The 23,219-nt window shown below is 38.9% G+C and overlaps 1 protein-coding gene across 10 annotated transcripts in view; it reads right to left on the bottom strand.

Annotated features, from left to right (window-relative positions):
- Nucleotides 1-4,236: 4,236 nt before the first annotated feature.
- The window catches only part of LOC126248683 (F-box/LRR-repeat protein 2), a 295,973-nt gene continuing 276,990 nt past the window's right edge, over nt 4,237-23,219 (bottom strand). For all 10 annotated transcript variants that reach the window (XM_049949951.1, XM_049949950.1, XM_049949954.1 and 7 more), the window contains 4 exons: nt 22,895-23,086; nt 18,385-18,486; nt 11,711-11,923; nt 4,237-7,173 (listed from right to left, as the gene is read on the bottom strand). In XM_049949951.1, coding sequence (XP_049805908.1) covers nt 7,066-7,173; nt 11,711-11,923; nt 18,385-18,486; nt 22,895-23,086 — 615 coding nt within the window. In that variant the 3' untranslated portion in view covers nt 4,237-7,065. The remainder of the gene's footprint in view (nt 7,174-11,710; nt 11,924-18,384; nt 18,487-22,894; nt 23,087-23,219) is intronic.

The following is a 23,219-nucleotide window of genomic DNA, read 5'->3' as shown; positions in this document are numbered from 1 at the left end:
CCATGGCAGATGAACGGTTGACAGTGTGCACTGGTGACAAAGAGGTTGGCCGGATGAGGGTATCACATAGGAACACAGTCAAAGAGGATCTCCAAGTTAGCGAAGGAGAAGACCGTTTACCTTTCTTTGATTTCTTCGAGACTTTCTGGTTGGCAATGAAGACTCAGATGTTTGTTCACTGGAGGGACGTAAGAAGTCTTCGTGGGAGTATTCCTTCTGTACTTTCTGGCCTGCTGGTTGTGTAGCAGGTGACTTCGCCCCGTGAGGCAAAAGTTTGGTGGCTTGTTGCACAGCTGGAGGAGGAGATGGGGATGCTACCATGACACTAGGTGATTTTACAGCCATGGTGCTGAATTTGAGGTCATGTGTCTGTGTGGCCATGTCCTTCATGGAGCAAGGTGTGGCAAGAGCAATACTGTAAGTGCCGAATGGAAGATTACAGGCTTTCCAAATAGCCAACAACTTGTGAGCGACTGGGTAAGGCCCTTTTCCCTTTACTCAGATCTCCTGAATGGCCTGCTCATCAAGATACATGGGACAATCTCGGGAGGAGGCTGCATGGCCGCCATTGCAGTTGATGCAGTGGGAGGGGGGGGGGAGGAGGAGGAGGAGGAGGAGGAGGAGGAGGAGGAGGAGGAGGAGGACAATCACCTTCACGAGCATCCCTACCACTGGTTACACATTTGGCCTGGTGTTGACAGGAGATTCAAGTGTCATTATAATGATGACACTGTTAGCAGTGAATTGGGTTTGGAATGTATGGTCGGACTGTGATAACTTCCTAGCCCGCTTTGATCTTTGATGGAAGCACCACTTTATTGAAAGTGAGAAAAAGAGTGCATGTGGGCACTAAGGATGCATGTACCTTTTTCATCACCTGATGCACTCCAGTGACACCCTGATCAGAGAGGTATATTTGGATTTCTGTCTCAGTCAGACCATCAAGCAGCCTAACGTAAATAACACTATGCAAAAAATTCAGCATTTTCTGGGCCTCAACACGAACAGGATAGCCATGAAGGAGCAAAGCTGCTAGCATTTTCTGTGCTTGAGAAACAGAAGCAGCCTCCAAAAGCAAAGTGCCATTGCGTAAATGAGAGCAGGATTTCACAGGGCCAGCAACTGCATCAACACCTTTCTGAATAAGAAACCGATTTACTGTAGCAAAGGACTGACCATCTTCAGTAAAATGAAACTATGAGGAACCATGCTGCAGGTGGGAGGGTCTTTGAATCATGAGCTTCCTTCAATTCATGTTTAGTAGACACTGACTGTGAAGATGATGATTGGCTCATTGCGAGAAGATTCCCCATGACTGCCAGCATCTCTGATGGTGCACTCCTTCCAACTGAGGGCCCCCTCAGAGGGAGGTGTACCCGCCTCGGGGTGATAGTTCACACCTCAGGCCAAATCTCCTGAACGCATGACAGATGGACCAATTCGCAATTTGGGAAGGTAGCAGCTCAGGGAAACACCCCTCCCTGGGCTTGGCCTGTACCAGGGGGTACATATGAACCCTACCTGTTGACGCGGGACTGGGAATTACGTGAAATGGGTGAGGAAGTTGTTGTATAAGGTCTGAGAGAGCCTCAAAATCTGTCACATCCTGGGGAGGTAAATACAGTGAGGAGATAGTGATGACGTGACCTACATGAACTTCAACAGCTACTGCTTGTAGATCAGTAACCAAGGAAAGAGTGGAGGGGCAGTGTGCATTATTGACAAACATTGCAACCTTTCCCTTGGCTCTTTCCCCAGTCAGTTCATCCTTGCAATGGAAGGTATAGCCCTGTAGTACAGGGGCATCATTGGCTATAAAATATGTTTCTTGGAAACACAAGTACAGGAGGTATGCCTGTGCTAGGAGTTTCGGTTTCTCCACACAAGTCCTGAACCCATTCATGTTCCACTGTAGCATGGAAGACATTTATTTTGAAGTTGAAATACATCCTGTCTCTCCACCAGCGTGGAAACCTGCAATCGGTGGATGTTCAGTCTTGGTGCAAGAAGGTTCCCCAGGCACACTTCACATTCCGTTGGCTCCACAACAGAAGTAGTAGAACAGTCAGGTCAAATGGCATCAACATGTCCTGACAGTTTACTGCCCATTTCTGCCTGTGTTGGAAGCTTCTCATTTACTTTTTTGGCCTGGGAAGGCTTTGCAGGAGCTACCACAGCATTGATATAGCTAGTGTCAGATTTTTTACCAGATTCTGCCTTTGGAGATGACAGGAGCTCCACAGTGTTGGCAACTGTGTCTTTACCTTAAGTTCTCTCGGGGTGGGCACGGGGAGGTGACTATGGGCTCTGAAGAAACTGCAGTTTACAAGTGGACTGACAAACACAGGTAGTAGTGCCGACACTCCAACGTCCGTTTGTGTAGAGGCATTGGCTATCAGAATAGGTTTCTTTAGAGCTGAAGCAAAAGATGTAATGAATGTAGGAGGCTGGATCGCCTAGTAGATCTTCTTGGCCTCACCACACACGATACATTTTATTGTTTTTATCTTCTGTATCTTCCTTTCTTCAAGGTAGATGCTGCCATCTACTCCAGACAGGCTCATCCTCAAAGCAATTTACACACATTGGAGGAGATGAACAAATGACACCTTTGTGGGCATTTAAAACAGTGCTTGGGTTGGGGACATGGGGATCCTGCTTTGATATGCTCTGGGATTTTCATGCTATTGGAGGTAAAGATAAAGGAGTTGAATTTTGATTTTACCAGATCCCCATCCATCTTTTTCACGATATTTTGTATATCGGCAAAATCTCTAGGTTGTTGTAGTTCAAGGTGTGGTGGAGCTTTGTTTCAATGGTATATTCCCCAATGCAATTCAGCTTCTGGGGGTTCATCACTTGTTGGCAACTAGGCATTTCTACCAACGGTGTTCCCTCCCACAATCACTTGACTGATTTTGAACTGCCAGCAATGTGCCCTAAACCTTTTGGAATACAGAAAACAGAAACCCTCTCAAAGCTTTCCTCTTTCCTTTTAACAATCAAAAGCACATTCTGCCCAGCAGCATACGTTCTGTTACAGTAAACTGAAGATCTTCGAATAACCACTGCATCAGGAGGATTGGCTACGTGAGCCCCCTTGTTAGGGTGAGTGTTGATACCCATCAGCAGCCCATCCATTCCACTGGCAGGATCCAGACAGAGCCACACGTGCCTAGGTAATCTTTGTAGAACTTAGTTGTTGCAGTTTTCCTAGAGGTTGCCAGCTAATGACTGTTCCATATCAACAGCCACACATCTTATTGGTGCACAGCACACCTCAACATTTAGGGTCTTTTTATAGACTTTTAGCATTCTCACAATCCAGGTAGTCGAGCCCTGTTCCCTGTGGCACCCATGTTCCACTGCCATGCCATACAGTGGTTGCTGAAGGACGCCCACAATTTAAGGTGATTCTGTTTACCAGTCCCCAGCTCAGGAACCCTGAGTCACCAAGCCACACAGTATCAACCCAAGCACCAGAACCTACCGCCTTCTGGGTCTTGTGAATGAACAGAGCCGACTGGGTTCTACACCATCATTGTTCACGGAATTCATATTGATTAAGACACAAAGGAATTACAGGCAATGGTTGCAAGTGGGCATCAATTTAAGTCACTGGGGAAAGTTGAAAATTTGTGTTGTAGCAGGATTCGAACCCAGGTTTTCTGCTTACTAGGCAGATGCTTTGACCACTAAGCCATCCAGATACATTGGTCATCTTGACTGCACTGACTACCCAAGCACACCTCCTGTCATACCCAAATTCTCAACTTACCCACACACTACTAATGTAGCGCCCCTTGCCCATTACCATCACTATTTGTGGCATTTCGCTGGTTCCTGTAAGATTTCAAGCTTGATGTGCATCTGCACTGAAAGATCATTGGCTGTCTTCTCTTTAATTATATATGCGTGGTGTCTGTTCTTTTGGACATTTCCGAAAGAACTGACACCACATGTATATCTGTATTGATTCCTAATGAGGAGATTTCCAATCAACAGAAATGTCATCATACATGGGCTTAAATCAGGAAACCCGAGGCATATTTCTAGTGCCAGCATTATGCAATATAGCCATATTGTGAAGTCTAACAAGTGTCATCAAAATAGACAAATGATGATTTAAGCTCTCTTCATCCTCTTCAGGAGTCTGTTTTAACATTTAGACCACCTCATCTACTCTGTTCCCCAAGTAATGAATATGTATTTGTACAAGTATTAAGAACAAAACAATTTAGTGCAAAAAATGTTTATTATGTATATGATTCAATAAATTTTCATGCTACAACAACATTGAATCTTATGGATTGATTTCACAGTTTTGAGTTTGAGGATTAAACAACCATTATCCATTTCTTTTTCTTTTTACATTCACAATACCACAACAACAATATATGACAACTCATGTTGCACTTTCCAAAAGACTGCCCTCAACACAGTTTCCTTACCCGTTTACATGTGTCTGTCTGGAATGAGTATTGCTGAATGTGTATACTATATCAAAATTAAAAATGGCCATCAAAATAAACCTTTATTCTATCATGCTGACCTCTTATTAATTGTAAATGTTAAAATGGAAAACTAGTAGAACATTGTTTTGTCACACAGATATGACATCCATTTAACTACAATGCATAGTTCCCACTTCAATGCACAGCAACATACTTCACCAAATTTTTAGTACATTATCATTATCTTAGACTACCACTGAAGTTTCACTTTATTCCATTCTTCAAATGATTAAAATAAGAGAATACACAACATACCTTTCCCTGTGCATATCTGGCTGTCAGTATTATTTTTGGTTATACATACACAATACATTTACCAGCAAATAAATTCAAATCTGTTTGGTGGGGTTGCAATTAGCAAAGGTCTACAACATGAATGCCAACACACGTTATTATTCAGTGGCACTGTGGTAATGTTATATCACTCCATGTAGATTATAATAAAGAGGAAAAAAATGAAGCTAATACTCTGATATATTACCAACCCTCCTTTTACTACAACAAATAACACAAAATAAAACCAGTGACATTGGTAACAAAGTAGTATATAGCAATTTTAAAGTTTAAGTGAGTATATAGCTTTCACTAGTCAACAGCAATTTTGTGTTAACATTACTGTATGTAACATGTTCCAAGCACACAGAAATACAACATTCACATGAATAAAACTGTTGTTGCCCACCTAGCAGGAAAGAGATGATGCCAGCATCTACAACTCTGAAATAAACTGTTGTCTAAGTACAAGTCTATCACAGAAATTATTATTTATACACCATAATGATCAGTCAGTTCCTGCTTATTATCAATTACATCAGCTACAGAACTTGGTACAAATACCTCAAAATTTATTTTATGCTATAGGAGGTAGGTGGTTCTGAATACTTTAAAGATACAATTAAGCTGAAAATACAAGGACTTTTACAATTTGCTAAAAATATATATATTGTTAACCCTACATGCCAAATGCAATATATCAAATTACAGAGTGCAGAATGTCTACTTATTAACAACTTTACAGTTCAATGTCATTCTTTTGAAAGACGCATTACAATTATATATAGCATGTAAAATATTAGTTTCCATATTCTCACTATTTTTCTCGTTGTGTTTGATTCCTTTATTTCTCCTCTGTAATGAAACAGTACATATCTGAACACAGTGACATACCCATCTTACTAAAACAAAATGAAAGACATATTTAAGTGCAGAAAACAGATTAAACATTGTATTCTGAAATTATATCTGTTCCCATATTGGTAGTTGCTCTTTTTGACATATGAATTATGGAACATCTGAATTTCCTTTGATTTTAAAGCTACATTTAGTAGTGCTACAGGTATAAATACCCCTAAATCAGAGTTCCAAACATACCTCACACTACAAATTATTCTCCCAAACAGTGTGTAATTTCAGATATTCTTGCTAAAGTACACGTAATCGAATTAACATTATAGTAATTTCATATAGTTGCTGTTCTTATAGTTGAAATTGAATTATGTCCCTATTGGCTACAGTAAAATCTCTATACAAATTTGATCACAAAAACAGCTACGCAATGTTATTAGCAATACACTGCCACACTAAATTACATATGCAGAATTTTAAATTTAAATGTATTAAAATTATGCACAGTTGAATACTATGTGTGGTTTACAATGTGACTGAAGTGTAGTAATAAAAATATCAGTTAAAATTATCACCTTCGTTCTCCATGCCCAGTAATTTTTCAGCGTTAATTTGCTTGCCATTATGACTGCAGACATACTAGGTGTTATGGCTACACAACTGCTATTACATTCTTCATTAAAAAATTTCACATAAAAGCCTCATTAATCTCTCAAAACGTAACCAAAACTTCTATTCAAAAAACACACTGTCAAAGGATTTCCTAAAAAGCGGGTGTACATCATAACTACAGTCCATCACTATCTTGAATACTTTGTTACAAAAACTTGACCTTTCTGCTAACCAGTGACTGAGCTCCCAATCTTATAGTTAAAGTTTTATTTTTAATGCTGCTCATAAATTCTGCTTGTTCCCTTTTATCTGGTATATTCCTGACACCCCTAAGAAAACTTTGCAGATGTGTATTTTACACATAGAAAATAATAGCAGCTACCTGATAGCAATGGCTGACAGAACACAGAAATATCATAAACATTTTTCATGTGTCAGATAAGTCCTGTAAAACAGTTCTACTAATTCAATGTCATTAATCAGTCTTTAGATTTATCAACTTAAAACAACATACACAACAATTTTGGGAACATTACAGGTTACAGTGTAAAAATATTTAATAATGTCATCTGCTTATAACACATACTTCTTGAGACAATGTGTAACCTTGTGCTACTGTACAAAATCATTCTCATCCCTCTATCTGATCCAAGTGGCTTACAGTCCTTCAAATCATTCTAACTGCACATATGCCAGAGGAGTCTGTTCCCCGTGCAAGCGGCAGACACAGATGCAAGGACATGTGGAGCCAGCAAGTTCAGTGATGCGAGATGAGATAAGGCGAGGCAGTGTGAGGCATGGCGACAAGAAAACCTCACAGGATGGCACAACAGCGACAGTAACGTTGTCTAGAACCACCTGCTGATGGTGGAGGTGTCACAGGTGCAAAGTACGCATGAACCTTGATGTTTGGAAGGTGGTTCTGTAACCCAGTACACCAATTACAAACCTTATAAAAACGTTATTAAGGTACAAATAGGAGGCAAAAACTATGATAAATAGAAGCATTCAAAAGGAAAATAATGGAAATAAAAACCAAAACAGGTTGTCTGTCTTATAGTACATTTAATTTGTAGTAACCACAATAACAAGTAAACAAACACAGTTATTATTACTATACCATGAAAACAAAAAATTCCAATAATGTGTGTCATCAAGAGTTACGTCATATTTCCTTAGACATTTAACTGAACTTCATCTTCTCCCAGAGTTTTGTAATAACTGTAAACCATACTGTATTACTTACAATACTGAAACAAAAGCCTTCGGTGAGTTCTCTCTTGGACTCTCAAAATCTCAATCAGAAAACTCAAATTTTAAGACAGTGCTCATCACGTTACTCTGTCTGAAATGAGTTGTTATACCTGAGATGTTGAATTCATTTCTTCTAAATGTGTGACAACACATGGCAACAGAAATGAGAGAAAATGTAAATCTCAAGGGCTAGTTTGAGTTTGAACAAATGCTCTCCTGGATGCTATATATGAATGAGTCAGACTTTTATTTAGGTAAAAAAATTGTTTTAAAACCTCTGTTAAATGAAGTCTTTTCATGGCTATATAATTAACCCGAGCTTCGCAAAGTTTTTACTAGGACAGATGAATTATATTTTTTTCCAGAATACAGAACTCCATGTCAAACCATCCAATAAAAAATACTTTATACAATTCAAATGTGGCCTATGTACAACACACAACATGTATAGCACTTTGCATCACACCATATTCTTCACAGAGCCTTGTATGGTACTTACCTCTACAGAGTTCCAAAGTTTCTCAGGATTGCTGGCCTCCAAAATAGTTGTTTGTCAGTGTTCGCACAAACTGACAGTCCATATATACAGGGTGTTCAAAAAGTCTCTCCGCAGTATCATACGATTGTTAGCCGCATGTGCCGTATGCCGTAGTGAATATACCAAAATGAAACTCAGTGAAATACAAGTTATTAATTTCTTGAATATTCATTTTTACTTACAAATTTTCACATTTAATGTTGAAAGTGTCCCCACTGTTGTTGAATACACAATTCAATTTATCTAATCATGCTTCCAAACACAAGCTGTAACATTTCTTCTGTAACAGAAGCAGTGAAAGTGGATATTGCAGTTTTCAATTCATCAATGGATTTTGGACAGTTTCTATAGACAGTTGCTTTCACTGCAGCCCAGAAGAAAAAGTCAGGTGGTGTTAGGTCAGGCGATCGTGGAGGCCAAAGTCCCAGTGAAATTATGCAATCACCAAAATCATCAGCAAGTAGTGACACCGAAATGCGAGCTGAATGCGTGGATGCACCATCTTGTTGAAAATAACCATTCAGTATTTCACTTAACACAAGTTCTCCTATGAATGGGTACGGTATATCACTGCGGTATCGTTGTGCGTTTATTGCTTCACTGAAAAATATGGGAGCCACAATCTGACATCTAGAAATTGCAATCCAAACTCCTATTTTCACAGAATGAAATGGTTCCTCATGAATACACAACGGATTTGTGGTACTCCACATACAATAATTTTGCGAGTTCATGTACCCGGATAAATGAAACCATGCCTCATCAGTGAAAAATGTTTCATTAAGAATATCCCTTCCATTGGTGGCCGAGTGGTTCTAGACACTACAGTCTGGAACCACGCAACAGCTACGGTCGCAGGTTCGAATCCTGCCACTGGCATGGATGTGTGTGATGTCCTTAGCTTAGTTAGGTTTAAGTAGTTCTAAGTTCTAGGGGACTGATGACCTCAGATGTAAAGTCCCATAGTGCTCAGAGCCATCTGAACCATTTTATCCCTTCCATTTTGTTGAACAAAATTTTTGAACCATCGACAATAATCTTGCCATGATCAGTATTTCACTTCTTGCACGACTGTCACTTTGTATGGGAAAAGTTCTAATTTTTTCCTTACAGCTGTGTGGGCTGTTCCAATACTAACATCGATTTCCTGGGTGAGTTTTCTTACCGACTTGTTCGGATTCATGGACATTTTATCAGAAATATCGAGTAGTTTATCCTCAGACAAAATGCTAGGACGACCACTTCTCAGTGCATCTGTCACTAAACCCATACTTCAAAATTTGTTAGTCAAATCTTGCACAGTATTGCGAAGTGGGAGTGTTGTCTTCAGGAAAACTGAATTAAATGTTTGCTGAACTGAAACTGTGTATTTACCACCAGCTTTGAACACTTATTCAACTAAAAACACATGTTCTTCAATGGTTAGCATTTTACAAGTGACAAAAATGAAACAAACGAATAAAGGAACTAAACTTAAATGTTCACATCAACACGTAACGACACACACCAACGATACTACCAACGCTGGCTGAGATAAATGAAACAGTGGAATGTTGGGAGAGTCCACTTGAAGGGAAGTAACCCAGGCAGGCAAACAATTCAATCATACGGCATGCGCGCCTAACAATCATACGGCACTGCAGAGAGACTTTTTGAACACCCCGTAGCATTCTAAGAAAGATATGCTCAGAGATACCACAATATCACTTGAGATCTCAGGAATGGTGGCACTTTTTTCCTAAAGTCAGTAATGTTAAGTTCCCTAAACTCATCTTTATCATGGAACAGGTAACAGTCACATCAGTGTCTGGCATTAATTAAAGTCTGAACACATACCACAAATGCTATGTTCTGGGAAGGCATTTGTTATGTCATGAGTGCTTCTTACCTTCCACACTAGTTAAAATACAAAAGCAGCAATCAATGACTTCTTGTATTTCTACTTTTCTTCCACCATTCAGATTATTGTGTTGAATGTATAATGATCAAGCCTATGAACTTGTGTAGCCCTAAAAACCCTCTGAGTGCACTCACTACACCCATCCAAATGTAATTTTGTCTTATTCTTATACAGGGTGGCACAGGGGAAGGGGAAATTTTGAACGTTACAGTTGGCAGCACTGTAGTGCCAGCAGATGTTCGAAACTTTGCACAATTGATGTGAAGGCATTGTCATTTAGTAATCATGGAGAATTGGACTGGTGTGGAACGTGCAGTAGCTGTGAGAGCGTTTTACAAAAATGCTGATAGTGCGACTACCGCACAGAGAACATTTCGACAGCATTACCAGCTTGGAAGTCATGGACGTGTCCCATCTGCGCATGCGATTACAATGTGGGTGCATAATTTTGAAGAAACAGGATCTGCCTTGAAAAAGAAACCTCCAGGTGGCATTCCAACGGTACGTACCCCAGAGAACATTGGAGCTGTTAGAGCTGCAATCGAGAGAAGTCCTCGCTGCTCCGTTCGACAGCATGCATCTTCGCTAGGGATTAAGCGACGAAGCTTACAAAGAATACTGCACGAATTAGACTTCCATCCCTATAAGTTGCAGATTGTGCAACACTTACATGAACGAGACCCAGCGTCACATATGGAGTTTAGTAGCCAGATATTGGCTAAAATCAACGATGATGCGAATTTCCTTGGTAACCTATGGATATCAGATGAAGCCCATTTTCACCTGAACAGATTTGTGAACAAACAGAATTTTCGTTATTGGGCACAGGACAATCCTTGTGAGTTTCACCAGCGACCACTACATAGCGCCAAGGTCACAATATGGTGTGCTGTATCATGTCATGGCGTTATCGGCCCTTATTTTTTTGAACGTGAGGATGGTAGTGCAGTGACAGTAACATCTGCTCAATATGTTGAAATGGTTCAAACATTCTTTACACCGACTCTGTACGAGCTTAATCTTAACGTCGAAAACATATTGTTTCAGCAGGACGGAGCCACGTCACACACTGCTCGACAATCGATGGCACCAGTTCGTCAATTGTTTGGAAGACGCATTATTTCACGTAACAGTGACATGGCTTGCGAGATCCCCTGATCTTAGTGTGTGCGACTTCTTCCTGTGGGGATACCTTAAAGGCAAGGTGTACTGTACACGTCCTGTAACAATCCATAAACTGAAGAAGAACATTGAAAACAAAATCACTGCCATTCCCCAAGATTTGCTACACCGCACATTCTAGAGTTTTCATAACAGGCTGTTAGAGTGTGAACGCCGAATGGGAGCACATCTTTCCGATGTCATCTTTAAAAAGTAAAGAGACACTTTTGGACATTTTGATTGTAAAGACATACTGAATAATGGCATACTGAATACATTCACTTTCGTTAATAAATTACTAGTTTTATGAATTTATTCATGGAAATGACGTTATTTCGAAATTTCCCCGTTTCCCTGCGCCACCCTGTTTTATGACTAATTTTTACTGCAAGTGACATGACTTTGCACACATGTAGTAAGAAAAATTTAATGTGACTTTAGATGCTAAGGGAAGTGAATGTTGCAATGTCCTGCTTCCTATTTAACTGGGGATGGAGTCATATTGATCTCAAAAAATGATATTATATTGTCACCTTTGACAGTATTAAGAACCTTTTCTTCCAATACTATGAAACACAATATTCAAATTAAAAATGTTGTACAAACCCGAAGCCTGCGGATACCAGCACGTGTTATTAATTGGCAATCATAAAGTTCAATTCGCTGAAGATTATGACAAGAAATTAGGTGCTCCAGTGATGCATCGGTAATTAGAGGGCAATTGTCCAGCTCCAGCACTGTGAGGTTTTCTGCTGCACATGGAGATGTCCCCAAGTGACGAATACCTTCATCTGTTATCAGTTCACAATGAGACAAACTCTGAAAGCAGAAGAGAAGACAGATTTATGTTCCAAAGAAGAGTTCTCTAACACAATATTCGGATTATGGTGGCATTCACAAGTATGTATTATGTTACCTTAAAAGAGACACACTAAAATACCCTCTAACCTACTACAGAATTCGAACTGGTTAAGTTCTTCAGAATCACATATAACAACATAATGGTCATGATGGCCTCTCCAGTCAATATTCCATATCCTATCATTATTGTCCAATTGTGAATGATTCACCCATATGAAGTTATAGCTTGAGTAACAGTATACAGTTTACACCCATTACTCATTAATCATGAGCAGCTACATCCACACTCTGCAAGTCATATTATGATGTGTGTAATATGGTACTCCCTTGCAACATTTGTTAGTGAAGTATAATGAACATCTCGGCAACACTCTTGCGCTTAATGACTGACCCCGTAATGAAATACACCACTTTTAACTGCATCTTCTCTATTTCTTCTATTAACCCTGCCTGGTATGACTCCTATGCCAATAAGCACTACTCTAGAATTAACCAAATCAGAATTTGTAAGCCATTTCTTTCACTGATAAATTACATTTCCTTACGATTTTTCCTATGAAACTCAACATACCAGCTTCCAGGCATCTCATCTCAGAATGAATAAATACATGTCCCATATAATTTTCAAGAGAATCTTATACCATTCTTCCTGCAAAATAGTGGCAAGTTCAGGTAATTATGATGAAGGTGGACAGTAATCATGCATCCTTCACTCCAAAGTAGACCACAAAGGCTCAATAATATTGAGATCTGATGGTTGTGGTGGCCAGGGGAGATGTGAAAATTCATCCTTGTGCTCAAAAAAAAAAAAAAAAAAAAAAAAAAAAAAAAAAAAAAAACAGTCCTGGGCAATGCAAGCTGCGTGAACAGGGACCCTGTCATCTTGGAACACAGAACCACCATTGGGGAACAAATATTGTACCATGGGGTGGACCTAATCAGCTAAATGGTCACACAGTCCTCAGCAGTAATGCAAACTTCCTAAGTAACCTCAGGGCCCATGGAATATCAAGATAGTGCTGCCCAAATCAACACTGAATGCCCACCATCTCTTGGGACATAAACTCAGCCAGAAGTTGGTAAAAGCATTACATAAGTCTCATCTGAGCTCCATAGCTCTACTGTCCAGGTTTTATGCCTCTGGCACCAGTTTTCCTGTTATGGGCATTTACATCACTGATGAGAGGTTTTGGAATGCCAGCTCAGCCTGCAATTCCGTGCTTATGGAGCTTTTTTCAGTGCGAAATTACGTTCTGCAGTGACTTTTGCAGCTGTTATTCCCTTATTAATCTTCAATGGTCATTCATCACCATCACTCAACATACTCTCTCCTCCATGTTGTGACTCGGTGAATGATGCTTTTCTGTATGCAGTATAAGTCTTAAAGCTGGCACCAACATAAACATGAAACATTTCAACTCCCTCGTTTACAGAAGCACCCACCTCACAAACACCAATAATGTGCCTATGTTTGAATTCACTTAGCTCCAAAATAATTTACTCACAACTACACAGAATACTGTTCTGACAATGGCTGACACTTGCAAGTATTGATGACATTTCACAGATGCTGTTCATGATCAAATACAACAGCACAACCTGCAGGCTCTGCTAGCATCTGCATTCATTTCTCAGGTGTTTCCACAGTGAACAATAATGGCCCTAAAATAAAACTAGCCTGAGGTACTTTGAAAGTTATCACTGCACATGAGAATTTTGGCCCTCTAAAACCAACATGTTGAAATATATCTGCTAGAAAGTTCTGAATCCAGTCACAAAGCTGATATTCTGTTCACTAACTGACAGTGTACAGCTATATTGAATGTCTTAAGTAAGTCAAGAAACATGAGATTCACCTGGGTAATGTTGTTATCTACAGCCAACACTGTCATGGATGAACAGAACACACAAGAGTTTCACAAATTACTATATAGGAAAGTTTCAGTCTTGAAAATGGACATGACACTCAAGCATAAAATATGTTCAATAATTCAACAACATATTGATATCAGCAATGCTGCTATTGTGGTCTTCAGTCTAAAGACTTGTTTGATGCAGTTCCCCACTGGTCAGTCCTGCATTAACCCCTTCACCTCTGCATCCATTGCAACCTACATCCATTGGAACCTTCTTAGTGCAATTAAATCTTACTGTCCCTCTACAATCCCCCCCCTCCCCCCTTCCTCGTTGCAAAATCTCTCTCTCTCTCTCTCTCTCTCTCTCTCTCTCTCTCTCTCTCTCTCTTTCACTCACTGCAAATTATCTACTCCTTGATGCCCCAGGATGTGTCATATCAAGGCATCCCTTCATTAGCTATTCAATACATCCAACTCATTATCAGCATTCTCCTGCAAAACTGCACTTCAAAAGTTTCTATTCTCCTCCTGTCTGTACTGTTTATTGTCCAAATTTCACTTCCATAAATTTCAGCAATGTAGACCTACAATTATATGCACCTGTCTGGCAATCCATCCCGAGAACAGTAATGATCTATACCTTTGTCAGCATTTCTGTGGTATTTAAAGGAGAAATACTATTATTATCTTCTGCACTGAAACAGTTTCAGAAGACCAAAATCAGTATGTTGGCATCCTGTTTGTTACCTTCTGTTTTGATGTTAGTATCATCACTTAGTGACTGAATAGGTGATTTTGACCTATTTACTGACTTCACATAAAATTAAAGCTTCTTGGAATTTTTCATCTTAGTGGTTTGCAAAATTTCTCTTATGAATTCATGGAACACTTCTTGCATTCCTTTCCTTACACTCATTTTCGTGCTTTTCAGATTTTGTTGATCAACAAGGCTTTGACATCAATTAAATCAATGATGACACACTCTTTGCTTTCATAGCAGCTCTCTGAACTACACATGACTGAGGGTTGGCTAAATGTTCTTTAAAGACACCTTAATCAAAATCACTTGCATTTTTTTTAACACTGCTTGCATGCATTGAACTTTTTATCTTCCATGGAGCAATTATTGTAAGAACTGCCATTTGCAATCCTTGAGTACTGTGATACCCCATCCACTGTTTGGTAATCACACTGTTTTGATATAAAAACCTACCTACAAAGAATTGTAGCTGTGATGTAACTATTGCATACAAGAAATTACAGTAAATAATATAACCATACCCTGAAGGGTATAGGTTCTGTTCTTATCAGTTATAAACGAGTGATCTCTAGAGTGAAGACCTGCTCACTGACATCATTTCATTATTGCTACACTATCCAATGAAGGCAATTCATTGTTTCTATAACAGGAAATTTGTAAGTACAATATGTCTGCCAATTTCATCTAAACTCAGTAACACTGCTGTGATTATACACAAAGTAATGTAATGTACTTCATATGAAATAGCAGAAACACTTGCTATTTGATTGAACTGTTGGTGGTAAATCACAACCATGAAGTATCTAGTAGTACTCCATATAGAGTCACCAAAAGTGGAACAACCACAGAGAAATAATTTTAAGAAAACTAGATTTCAGACAGATTCATTTGAGAATGCAAAGGTAATTTAATTCATCCACAAAAAAAAAGTTTTACAAAACAACCATGTGACCCATTCTCGAGCACCCATCATCATTTTGGGATCATTACCATGAAGTATTCATGAAAATAACAGAGAAAATAAAAAAGAAGAATGACATTCTTCATGCTCATAATCATGGACTCAGTTTAATAAGCATGAAAGCATTATGGAAGTGCTCGCCAAACTACAGATCCCAAAGCTTAGACAAGCAATGTGCAACACAGAGACGTTAACATTCCAAGAGCAGACCATGATGGGAAAATCAAATTACTTCTCACACAGAGACTTAAAGATGATCATTCCTCCCACACACCATTAGGGAATGGAACAGGAAAGGGGAGAAGTTATAGTGGTACTGGAGATACCCTTTGATACATATAATGAATATGAGAATGTACGATATCTCTGTCACAACTTCTCAGTCCACAAAAATGGGATCTGCCATAAAGTCTGGTAATGAACAGCCTTACAGTTAAACTCATCTAACCCACAACGCGATCATTTAATTGTAAGCTAAATTTGCTGGAATGTTATTTTAGTGTATGGTGTATTTTAATCAAGAGGACTACAAAACTCACTGCTGAAGGAACATTCAAGCACATGTCACAGAAGTTTGATAGTCGTGTATATGTAGATAAGTTTCACAAGATAATGCTTGCTCACAAAATACATAAATGCTTTTTTTTAAAAAACTAATTCCATCTAAGCTCAAGTCATGAATGAGTTCAAAAAATGAAGTATTTTCCCATGGATCTGAAGTTGTAGAACACAGCAAAAGCAATTAGTATGAAAGTAGATTCACCATGCTATGCTACTGATAAAAAGCTCTTGGGTTTCCAGCCAGAAGGTAGACTTTAAATTCCATCAACTTTTGGTAAGTTTGATTGTCAAGTTCACATGACATCCACTGCCAGGTGCATCCTCAGCTTATAAACTGCACAAAAATGTTTTGCACCATCCTCACAATGTGCATAATTGATAAAAGTTTTTTCCCACTTTTAAATGAGGACCTGCTTTTTCAAAATTTGTCCTCATGAAATTGCTACAAACAGCCAGCTATGTAATGGAGCTAAAAGTAAACAATCTTAGTGCACTATGTCTCAAATCATGAACAAGACAATGCTGCTTGTATATACTGTCCAGTGTGTCAACAGGCCTTGAAGGATCACTTCAAACTTACACCATTTGTGTATCATCAGTTCATGGCAAGAAGGGCTGTCAGCAGAGGGAGTTGCACACCTATTTGACATATACCTCAGCAACATCATTCAAACCATCAACTAGTTTTGTAAGACACAAGACATTGAAGATCTGCCTCATAGTAGAATTTGCAGTCAGCAACACAAACTGTCCGGCACTATGTGTACATTTGCAAATGATCACAGTGGCAACGAATGAGCAACAAACCAAAGCTGTTTCGACTACGCTGCAAAAGTTTTGCTGGGAAGCCCTTATACATTCTCCACACAATTATTCTCCCACACAACATCCCTATGTGATTTTGATATTTTTGGAGCCCTGAAGAAAAACATTTGTGGTCACTGATTTGCTTTTGACAAAGAGGTGCGTGACTGGGTACAATCATTGTTCTATCGGGAACCACAAACATTTCTCCAGGAAGGCACTGCCCATCTTTCCCACAGTGGGATACATGTATTAACAGCTGTGATTACTTTTGAAATAATAAACAGTTTACTTACTTTTTTCTCACCTGTCTCATTTTCATTTGACTGCCCCTTATAGGTATATGTTACAGCTCCCTGCATATCCCTCTTGAAGAGACCTCTAAAATGAGATTTCACTGCTGACACTGTACACAGGGAATTTAAGCACTCATTCTTCATGCACTACATAAGTGAATGGAACATGAAGAACAGTGAGGCACAGTAAAGTGGGATGTACCATCTGACATCCATATCACAGTGGTTTGCAGAGTATGAATGTAGATGTAGACAGTCATATACATAGGAACAAAAGTATAAAATGGGATTCCACATACACTACCACCCTCCCTTTAAGCAGTTTGGTTTAGTTACAATTAGTAAAACCTCTACACATTTTAGTTGTTAACTACACATCAAGAAGTACAAGAGTACAAACTGTATACATCAATTAATTCAGCTAAAATAAACTATTGTATATTAAAAAGCATCTAAGTAAAAAAAGCTATTAAACATCACTAAATTCCATATGAATAGTTTGTAACAAATAATTTTACTAGCAGCTTTAAAGCTATTTCCTGGACAAAGACACAAATCCAGCATCAAGCCTTTCATGAGCAATGCTCTTGCCAGCAGAGACATTCATGTGTGACACACAATCTGTCTTTGCAGCTTTACTTCTGGCAGTATCTCTCTCTTACTTTCTAAGCTTCACGGAAGTTCTCCTTTGTACAATTCAGGACTAACACTCCTGGAAGAAATGATACTGCAGAGCAATGGCTTAACCGCAGCCAAGGGAGTTGTTTTCAGAATAAATCTTTCACTCTGAAGTGGAACGCATGCTTTGTTCAGAGTGAAAGATCCTTTCTGGAAACAATCTCCTAGGCTGTGACTAAGCCATTTCTCCACAGTATCATTTCTTCCAGGAGTGCTGATCCCACAATGTAAGCAGGAGAAGAGAGAGATACGGGTGGAAGTTAAGCTGTGAAGGCAGGTTGTGAGACAACTGACTGGCTCAGTGGGTATCGGCACTGCCTGTGAAAGGCATGATTTCAGGGTTGAATAATTGTCTGGCACACAGCTTTAACATGCCAGGAAGTTTCAAAACAACACACAATCTTGTGTAGAGTGCAGGCATCTTTTTGTAAATCATTTCAATTGTTCTGAAAATTGCTAGTGGATGTTTGCATAATATATTTGAATGTGTAGATCTTCCTTACAAGTTTCTCCAAACGGGGACAGCCCATCGCTAGATGTATAAGCGTAGCATCAGTAATAAGAACACATTCTTCTAAATCCATCTTCTCCAACATACGGCAGCTCTAGACGGAAAAAAAAAAAAAAGATAATTATTAATGACCTATTGCTGAGGTGTTATGAAAACAATTGTACAGTGCTGTACCTAATGTGGACATCTCAAATACTTGATTGATTCTTCTGGACATTGAAATAAGGTTTTTCAATTAATGCCAGCCTCAAAAGTGGTCAGTGATTTCTTGTGTGCATATTAATCACAGTTCCTGGGTGAAGAGATGCTATAGGTACCAGAATCATTTGAAAGGAGTGTTGACCTAATTTTAATAGATGTCTAAGGCTATAGAAAATATTACCACAATCATATAACACTAATGTTTGTAATTAACCTTTTGATCAACAAGGATGACATCTGTGATAAATCTGATCTTTAGGAAATTATCAATGCACAACTAATTTATTTTCATTGTTTTCTGCTTTACTCACAGACCCATTACACAGTCTTTACATAGATATACAGGATGAATTGCAAGCAGCTTTCACTCTCACATTTCCTTTGATTAATGGTTATTTTTGGAAAATGTCCAACTATGAACATTAATATATGTTAAATTAATTTACTCTTACATTTGAGATCTTTCAGTTTCCTCTAAGTAATCATAAATTATTACAGTGCCCATACCTTTAAAAATGACAGAGGTTTTGTAGTTCCACAATTAGGAAGTACAGCTGTTTTAAATATTTTCTCATGTTTGTTTCTATTCGCTGTGCTAAGAGCTGCATCTCCTGAAAGTAGGTACTGCTCAACCCATCTGTCTCTTCACTACTTTAACATTTCTCTTATTGGTAATTTTTTACTTCATTGTATTTTTATATTCTGTATGGAGGAGTATTAAAACATACTGAAATATTGTATGAAAATAAAATATAATTATCATAAAATATACTGTATCATATTCACTGTCAACTTTTGATAAGAAAAATACATTTAAAGAATTAATGAGATCTAGCCCATTCCATCATTGCAAATTTTATAATTTTGCACTAATTCTTTAACTATTGTGCCAATAATGACTGGGGTAGTCACTATCTGACATTTAAAAAAATCTATGTTGAAGCTGCTGTTTGTTAAATTCGTCTTAAAATTCTCTCTAGTAAAAACATTCCAAAGGTAAAATAGTCCCCTATTCGGGTATCTGTGCAAGGACAGCTCAGAATAAAAATAGATCTGTCATTCTGTGGGTCGGAGCATGTTAAATCCCATAAGAAAACTGATAGGTTAATGTGAGATTTAATGAGAATTAAGTGTGGCGGAAGGATGAACAGGAATGCAGATAAGATGCTATGAACAGCATACTGAAGGCAATATCACAGCAATGACAGAGACAAAGCCAACACCCAGCACAGTAGTACAAGTTCACAAACCTACTAGGTCTGACAAGGATGAAGAGATTGAAAGAATATATGCTGAGATAAAAGAAATGATTTAGATGGTTAACAGAAACTGTAACATTGCAAAGTGAAGTTGCACATACTATTTGTCTACTTCTCTTAAATGTTCCATATACCCAAAACAGCCAAATTTCCATTTATATAGTATTTTACAAAAACTTATTATTCATGGTATAGTTTCCAGTATGCTGATACTAGTGGCAAATTTAGTTTTGTTTGAAATCTTGCTAGTTACAAGAAATTGGTAACTTTAATGTTGAATGCTAGCATGCAAACTTGCATGTACTGGGTTGTACAGGAGCCAGATGTCAGTTTGTGGGATGGAGTTCCATGCCTGTTGCACTTGGTCAGTCAATACAGGGACAGTTAATGCTGTTTGTGGATGATGCCAAAGTTTTTTTTCCGATGATGTCCCATATGTGCTCCATTGGAGACAGATCTGGTGATTGAGTAGGCCAAGGCAAAACATTTCAACACTTTGTGGAGCATGTTGAATTACATGTGGGTGAGAGTTATCCTGTTGGAAAACACTCCCTGGAATGCTGTTCATGAATGGCAGCTCAACAGGTCCAATCACCAGATCAATGTACAAATTTACAGTCTGGGTGTGTGGGATAAACAAGAGTGCTCCTGTTGTCATATGAAATTGCAACACAGTCCATAGCTCCAAATGTAGGTCCAGTGTGTCTAGCACACAGACAGGTTGGTTACAGACCCTCAACTGGCCTCCAGCAAACCAACACACAGCCCTAATGGAGCCAGAACCAGTTTTCATCAGATAACACAACAGAGCTCCAGCCTACCCTCCAGTGAGCCGTCACTTGACACCACTGAAATCGCAAATGGCATTGGTTTGGGGTCAGTGGAATGTACACTACATGGCATCTGACTCAAAGCTCTCCTTGAACTAACTGATTTGTAAACAATTTGTTGTGTCACTGTGCTACCAACTACTGCTCAGACAGCTGTTGCAGATCCAGTATGATGCACCAGATCCATATTGCCAAACATGATGGTATTCCATCTTGGTAGTACCATGTGGCCATCCATTGCCCTGTCTTCTAGTGACCGCACATTCTTATGACCGTCGCTGTCAGCAATCTTGTACGTGGTTACATTCCTGCCAAGCCTTTCTGCAGTATTACAGAAAGAACATCCAGCTTCTTGCAGCCCTGTTACACAATCTCGATCAAACTCAGTGAGCATCTTTGTCACCTTAAAGGTATTCTTGACTGGCATCAGTTCTCCATATCCAATCTAAAAGGCAACTAAAACTCATTATCATTACAGTGTGTACTTAAAGCCAACCTGATTTGCATCCTCACAGTAGCCCTTTTTAGCACCACTCTTGTACGACTGCCACAAAATCTGAATATACATCATCTTTCAAATGTAGGAACATGTCTACCAACTTTTGTTTGTTGCACAACTCCTTCTCGATGTTGTGATATCTCTCTCTCTCTCTCTCTCTCTCTCTCTCTCTTTCTCTCTCTCTCTCTCTCTCTCTCTCTCTCTCTCTCTCTCTCCTCCCCCCCCCCCCCCCAATCAGTGTAACTAACTCAAAAATACCGTACTTGCAGATATAAAATAGGTATCTAAAATCTTGTGTGAGCAGAAAAGTAAGTAACTGACACAGCCTGGAGATATATGCTGTACAGTGTCTCCATTATTTTCAGAAGGGTTCTGGTGACCCCACATTGTGGTACTGAAGCACATGCACAATGTTTGTGCACCTAAAATCTGGTCTGAGGTATAAAATTAGTTTTACATTATTTCAATTTCACATAAAATTTTACTGCCCCATGAAGTTCTTTTCATATGAATGACATGTCCTGTTGTAGCAGAGAAAAGATGGGAACAAGAAGAAACACGCTCTTATCAGTACACAAAAAAGGTGAATATGCTCCTGTTTAAAAGACTCTGACTGGAAAGTAGCACACCAGCTGCCCCATTCTACCTTCCCCACCACCTATAAAAATTTTGGCTTGGGAACATATTTGCTCTTTTCTATGCTAAGAGAGGAGGAGACAATGGCAGTGGGAAATAGACAGAAAATTAATAAATATTGGAAGATAGCAGACAGTGGTTGTTGTATAGGAAGTGCAAAAGAGACGATGGAAGTGTGAGAGAAAAAGAGGGGCACAGTGGCAGTGGAACATAGTTGGCAGTGAGAGAACAGTGCTAGGAAGAGAGGATACAGTACCAGTGGAATATGGATAAAGAGAAGGAGGAAGTGGAAGTGGGAGAGAGCCAGTGATAATGAGAGACAGAGGCTATGACAATGACAACAAGGAAAAAAGAGAGAGAGAGAGAGAGAGAGAGAGAGAGAGAGAGAGAGAGAGAGAGAGTGGGGAGGACTGAATGTGAGAGTAGCAAGAGGACAGAGCAAGCGGGAGACAGTTAAAGTGAGAGCAGACAGTAATAGTAGGATAGAATGAAGAAACTGTGGCTGTGAGACAGGGGACAGGGACAGTTAGAGACACATAAAGAGATAATGACTATGAGTTGGGCTGAATGAGTGGGAATGGGAAAATGGGAGTAGAGGGGTATGAGTGACTTACAGAGATGGAGTAGTGGGTGTGATCAAGTTATAGTTAGGTGAGTTGCATATTAAAAAAGACTGAATATGTACATTATGTACACAAGCCAAAATTTTTGGGAAATTTTTAAAAATACTGAGGAAGGTAGAACGGGGCAGCTGGTACCACACTTTTCAGTCGGAGTCTTTTAAAAAGGAGTATATTTACCTTTTTTATGCTCTCATAAGATCATTTTTCTGAATATGTGAGTGTTTCATCACAATATATGTTCCTATAATGTCACAAAATCTCTCTCAGAATAGTGACTGTTTTTCTTATCTAGTTGAGTTTTTGTTCTGTGGATTACTCACTACAAAATTTAACATCACTCACTCACTGTTTTTTTTTTTTTTCCTGAAACCCTGTCTCTCTTCTCTGCATTTCATTATTGTTTTTATTTCTTTTTTCCAAAATTAAAAATAAGCTTTACCAAGCTGTAACTTACCCTTGCCAAGGCTTGAAATCCAGCATCAGTGAACTGTGAACAGCTGGATACTTCAAGTGTACTGAGTTGAGGGCACTGTGTTGCCAAGACAACAAGAGATGCATCTGTTAAATGAGAACATCCTGACAAACACACATAGTGCAGTTTGGGACAGTTTTCTGCTAACTGCACTACTGCTTCATCTTGCAGATTCTGTAATAGGAAAATGTCAAAAATTCAGTGAACTTTGTTTCCAGTGTAATAAATGAACACATTTTGAATTATTACACTTGTTATCAAATTCACAGCATAAATCTTTTCTTTTATTGCATCAGGTTAATTCAAA

This window comes from Schistocerca nitens, chromosome 3 (assembly GCF_023898315.1).
Source record: "Schistocerca nitens isolate TAMUIC-IGC-003100 chromosome 3, iqSchNite1.1, whole genome shotgun sequence".
NCBI lineage: Eukaryota > Metazoa > Arthropoda > Insecta > Orthoptera > Acrididae > Schistocerca > Schistocerca nitens.
The sequence above is the reverse complement of the archived record's forward strand: the minus strand, read 5'-3'. Positions and strand labels throughout refer to the sequence as shown.